This window comes from Carassius auratus, chromosome 2 (genome assembly GCF_003368295.1).
Source record: "Carassius auratus strain Wakin chromosome 2, ASM336829v1, whole genome shotgun sequence".
Taxonomy (NCBI): Eukaryota; Metazoa; Chordata; class Actinopteri; order Cypriniformes; family Cyprinidae; genus Carassius; species Carassius auratus.
Window position 1 is genome coordinate 6,650,678 of NC_039244.1, and position 5,982 is coordinate 6,656,659.

The 5,982-nt window shown below is 38.8% G+C and overlaps 1 protein-coding gene across 1 annotated transcript; it reads left to right on the forward strand.

Moving 5' to 3' along the window:
• Positions 1-783: 783 nt before the first annotated feature.
• LOC113114327 (type I phosphatidylinositol 4,5-bisphosphate 4-phosphatase-A-like) lies at positions 784-5,982 on the forward strand. Its single transcript, XM_026281241.1, has 7 exons — positions 784-1,022; positions 2,471-2,664; positions 3,050-3,156; positions 3,294-3,399; positions 3,610-3,662; positions 3,881-3,971; positions 4,337-5,982. Exons 1-7 carry the CDS (start codon positions 905-907, stop codon positions 4,478-4,480), a joined length of 813 nt encoding a protein of 270 aa, XP_026137026.1. The 5' UTR covers positions 784-904; the 3' UTR covers positions 4,481-5,982.

Below are 5,982 nucleotides of genomic sequence, written 5' to 3' on the forward strand. Positions count from 1 at the left end.
AATGCCAAATTCATTGCGGAGAGAGATTACACTGCACATGAACAGACCAATTCACTGCATCAACCTGACCTGAGAGAAACACAGAGAAAGCAACTGAACCATGAGCTGCATCAGTTCAGAATAGACAGTGCTGAAAACTTCTACAGATACAGTTCTCACAGACCATCTTGAATCCAAGACATGAACCATGAGTTCCCTCACTTATAGCACTATAACAAACATAAAATTTTTCTGAATCAAGACAATCCAATTGGAAAGGAATAGGTGCATGTAAAAAGTACCTTTATATGTTGCTGCCAGGTTATTCAATAATACAAAACTCTATTATTATTATTATTTTATTTTTATTCTCTTTATGTTTTCTAAATATATTTTAAGACAAACTGTAAAAATTATACAAATGTAATGGCTTAGCTGGCAATGAGATTTGACCATAAAAACATTTAAGTATCATCTTAATAAGACATATTATTCAGAAATAGTATAACAACTAGTATTTATATGCAAGTTGTCTGCTAATGCCTTTAATGTTATATGATCTCATCGATTTGTATTTTGATCATAATCTTCTAATGAAGACTAGAACATATAAATGTTTATTACTGGTGTTTACTATAGACACTTTAAAGCAAGCAGTATAAGAATGCGCTTTAATTCTGGCTGCACACAGTTTTTGAGAAGACACACCTCTTGCGTATATAGTGATCTTTTAAATGTCTATAAGTGACAGAATAAACATCGTGTCGTGCATTATTGCTCAGGGGTATCATGCAATACACCCCCCGAGCGCACGGATGCGCACACGCGTTGCCACAGCAGCGGACGCAAGCGGGCTCCATACACACTCCGGTAGCACAACAATACAAGCTCTCGCCGCTCCCCCTCTTTACGCCTCGCTCTCGCTATGGCGGACGGCGAGCGGTCCCCGTTGCTCTCGGATCTTGGTGATGGAGCTCTCGGCGGTGGTAACAGTGGGGTGTCTCCCGGAGCAGCTCCACACGGTGCTCCGAACAAACCGCAGAGTGAGTAGCGAGCGCGGCTCTTTTCTGCGCTGTCAAGGGCCCGCGCACGCACACTACAGCATTTACTACGATTTTGGTTAGGTACAGTTCTGTGCGGTTATTCTTGCTTTATTTTGCACGCTGGTGATGATGGAAGTAGGACCTGAATATATTATTTTCTGGCGGATCGCAGTGGAGAAGCAGATGAAGTGTGTGTTCGTACGTGCACGCGCGCGGCTGTCACTGTAGAATATGATACATGCTGCTCCGCGTATTTGCATCAACAACACCTATTATTTTGTCAAACAAATTATTTTTGAATTTATCCTTGCATACATTTGTCAACCATTAGAGAAGCTACTATGCAGCTAATGAATGAACATCACTGTTGTGTTGTCCAGGTCTGTTTACCGTTCTGTTATCGGCCTTCCCGCGACAAATTATATTAATAACGGGGCAGTATTTTCTTAAACTAGTCATATGATTGAGGACGACTGTACTTGGGGTTTCTTTGTCCCCTTTTAACCACATTTACTGGTGGTGAGTCGGTCTCTGCACTACACATTTACAGTAATCTGCCGAATCCGAAAACTCTAGCTACACCCAAACACATATGATTAGCATATCTTTGGACCATTCAGAAAGCCTGAAACTGTTGCCTGAGGAGACCACAACCAATCGTTGTGCAGAGTGGGCGGGACCAATAAAAAGTTACTAAAGGGCGTGCCGATGATGTTGGTGTGGGGATTTTTAACTGATGTGGTGATTCTGGTGAATTTTTATGAAAACAATATTTAAGTATTATCATACACACGTTGGGATTTATATGGAGTTTACGACTTGATTTTGGGAGCTTTCAAAAGAGTAAAAACTACAAATATACACACAAATCAGTTTTAACATGTTTCACTATATTTGTGAGGACATTTTCAAAAAGTTGGCCCCCACAGTCAGAGGCAAATGTGTACATGATCCACTAGACACATTCCAGCAGTCTCCTTATAAAGCTCCTTTCACCAGATCTCGAGACCAAATCAAATTTTCTTGTTAATCCTAATGGCTTGCGGGACAGAGAACTGTTTTACCTTCCCAAAGTGCAACTTTCAGTGTTTAGTTAAACTTTGAGTAGTAAATTAAACTTTCATGTTTAATGCTACTTTATGAGACAATATTTCCTGTATCTAAACAGGTAATACTGATACTGTTATTCAGAAATTATGGATGTACTGTATAAATGAAACATTTACAGCATTGAAGTCGTCATCGAGATGGCAAAAAAAGTAAAAACAAAAAACAAAACCTACACTTGCATTGATGATATATCATTCACAATAAGATCTTTAACATGCTTTTTGATAATAGATAGGTTAATTTTAATTTCATACTGGTTTCAGGAGCAATAAAACTTGCATACTGAATGTTTATCAGAATCTGCAATGGCAATCTCTCCTTTCCTCTCTCTTTTTTAGGCCTTTCTCCATTTCCGAGCTCGACTCAGCCCCCTGTGTTGATGAGCGAGAACCCTCCACCGTATTCCCCCCTGACGTCTCCAGAGAGTGGCAGTGCCCCAGTCATCAGCTGTAGGGTGTGCCAGTCGCTCATCAGCGTTGAGGGCAAAATTCACCAACACGTGGTTAAGTGCGGAGTCTGCAATGAAGCTACAGTGAGTCGGGACACAGCACATAAACAGTACACTTAATACATCATTTTAAAAACTTTGTATTTAAATTCTTACGTTTTGACTTGTTTATTGTTTAACTGTTTGCATGCTACAGCTATTGATTCAATTCAAAATACTTTTATTGTTTTACTGTTCAACTATAAACAATATATTTTTATCAATTCCAAGAAAGTTTAAACCACAAATTGAGTAATTAATAAAACTGATTGACGGTTTATGGACTTCTGTCAGCAAATATGAATACACTACCATTCAAAAGACTGTGACTTCATGTAGTAACAACACACAATTACGTTTTTGGGTAACCAGAATTAACTCTGTCTCTCTCCTCCTTTTCTATTTTTTAATGAACCTTCATTCTTTCCAGCCCATAAAGAATGCCCCTGCAGGGAAGAAATATGTTCGGTGTCCTTGTAACTGTCTTCTCATCTGCAAGGTCACATCCCAAAGGATCGCCTGCCCTCGGCCTTATTGGTAAAAGAGAGAGAACCGAAGTAGACAAAGTTCAATATAAAACAAAGCAAATCTTTGACACTGATAAACATGGTCTTGTCACAGTCAGGGTTGTGTATGTGAATAATTAAATGTGTTTGTCTCCTTGTCTGGACTAGTAAGAGGATAATAAATTTGGGGCCAGTCCATCCAGGTCCAGCCAGTCCAGAACCACAACCTGCTGGAGCTAGAGTTTCCTGCGGACACTGCAGCAACACTTTCCTGGTACATACACACACACACACACACACACACACACACACACACAAACACACAATGCAGCTGCGTCATTCTCCGCTACAGTGACATCTTGACCGAATCACTCGGCTCAGGTTCAGCATCAAGTTAAAGTCGAATATCAGATGGCAGTTTATTCTTGTTTTATTTATGCTACTGCCTCAGATTAGCTGCTCAACCACTTTCTCAACATTTCAGTGGACTGAATTTACTGACAGGACACTTGCTCGATGCCCCCATTGCAGAAAAGTGTGAGTATTTCTGAGCCAACATTCACAATACATTTTGCATTTAACAGATAAATCAAACTCTTTGATTGGCATTTTTCCACCACCACAATAACTGTGACATCTACTCCAAATTGGTCTATAGGGCTAGCTAGAAATGACACACTTTAGATTAGCATATTCCATTCCATAACCCCTGCTGTTCCTCTGATTGGTCTTTTTCTCATATTTCTCTTCACCAGATCTTCGATTGGGCAGAGATATCCGAGGAGGCGGAGTCTGTGGTGTTACCTACTGTGCTTGCTATTTAGCATCTCAGCCGCTGGTCTGATTGTGAGTGTGCATCTTATATTTATGCATCAACCATATTTATGTAATATCTTGTTTTTATTTTTGATATTATTTATTTGACTACACAAATAGCACATCACTTAATGTGGACCATTTTCAAATTAAATATATATCCTTGCTAAATAATACTATACATTTCTTTCAAAAAGAAAAACAAAATGCATCAGAAAAGTCACACAAGCCCCAAACTTTTGATGTTTATGTAACATAAACATTGACCGAAATGAAACGCTGGTCCATGATACCTAATGTTTGAACCTTGTTGTAATGTGCTAGCAATTGAACTGTAAATGTAAGTTTTTATATTCCGCCATTAGAAGTTTCTGTTTGTCTGTGTTTGTCTCTAGGCAGGGACGTGGTCCCAGGCACGTGTGTACGGGGGTATTTATGCCTCCTGGGCTGCGGTGTTGTTGCTGGTGGTGTTGACGCTGGCCAGGGCACTTTACTGGAGCTGCATGAGGGTCAGCCAACCTCTCCACAACCTCACATAGAGAGAGAGACACGCCAAGAGAGGGGGGCTGAGATTAGGGCAGTTGGGAAAAAATAAAGTCCACAGGAAAAGAGCTATAGAGAATCAAGGTTAACTCTTAAAGCTTGATTGTGAAGGCTGTAATGAAGGGTCAAAGTAAAATCCAGGCTTGAGAAACGTGGAAAAAAAGCTGTTATGGCAAAGAAGATTAGTGTTTTAAACTTATTTTTATCCGGAAGCTTTCTTTGGATGTGTTTTCATCCGTGAATATGGACTGACTTGTTATTCATGGTTTCATGCAAACATGCAGTTATGATTCCTAATGCTCCTTTAGTTTGAACCATTTACACACATACAGGTGTGAATCTCACACCCTCTCAAACACACAAAACTCTCTATGAACTTCTTAAATGAACCACACTACAATACACAAAAGACACCAATTCAACCACATTCAACACAACATTAGCTGCCTCTCTAGTGTCCAAATACGCTCTGAAGCCTTACAAAGAGAGGAAGTACAGGTGGATCTCCACTAGAGGGTGTTCCAAAACAACACACACCTGTATGTCCCATCACATTACCTGTTTCTCTGTACAAACACTGCTAATCCAAATCGTTTGGATGACAAATATGCTTAACAAATTGTGTAACTTAGTTTTCATAAACGCTAAAAGTTTAAGTTTGCTCCAACACACTCTTTCGCCCTCTTTTTCTTTAGTTGTGAATGTGAAAAACAGTATTTTTTTTTTTTAATAATTGTGTATATTGCTTGTAAATATGTGTTGTTTATTCCATGAATGACTGAACAGTTGCACTGTAGCTCTAACACGCTGTGATTCCTTTTTATGTTTTTATTTAATTTGCAAAATGACTACTGAAAAACCACTACTGATACTATTTTGACTGGAAGGAATATTGAGATAACAGCCACAAGCGCCTTTGGGAAAAAAGAAAAAAAAAGAAAACAAGTTATGTCTTTGTTCTGATGAAGGTCAGCCGTGTTTCATGGACTTTATCACAAAGGTCATTCATTTACCTTTCTTCTCATGTTCATGTGAAGTTAATCGTCATTTTCAGGTACTCTATGTTTGAACCCTGATTAAATAATACTAATGATATTAATCAGATACTCCATTTGGATTCTAGACTCAAGATCTTTTCTTTTCTCTGTCAGAATTCAGTGTCTGTGTGGGTTTGTGTTTGTAAGGATAGGAAAACACAATTGAGATGTTCAGAGCATTGACTTAATCACCATTGTTCTTGCATTATATTCTTCAAAAATATGCTAAATACATATATAATTACATAAAAGTATGATCCTAACTGTAAATATGGACTTCAGAATCAGGATCTGTATTCTGTCCACGAGAGAAATGTAAGGTCTGGACGTCTGGAATCCCAAACAAGAGGTCGGGTGTTATTTATAAAGAGCAGAAGGCCAATGATGGAGGTCTCCTCTGAATTTGTTTACACATGAGATTAAGATTACATGTGATTAAAATGATGAAGTTATTAAATGGC

Excerpts from the sequence above, each read along its gene's own strand:
- LOC113114327 (XM_026281241.1), top strand. The coding sequence starts at position 905 with ATGGCGGACGGCGAGCGGTCCCCGTTGCTCTCGGATCTTGGTGATGGA. Across the intron at positions 2,665-3,049 it reads GAGTCTGCAATGAAGCTACA|CCCATAAAGAATGCCCCTGC; the intron begins GTGAGTCGGGAC and ends CATTCTTTCCAG. Across the intron at positions 3,400-3,609 it reads ACTGCAGCAACACTTTCCTG|TGGACTGAATTTACTGACAG; the intron begins GTACATACACAC and ends TCAACATTTCAG.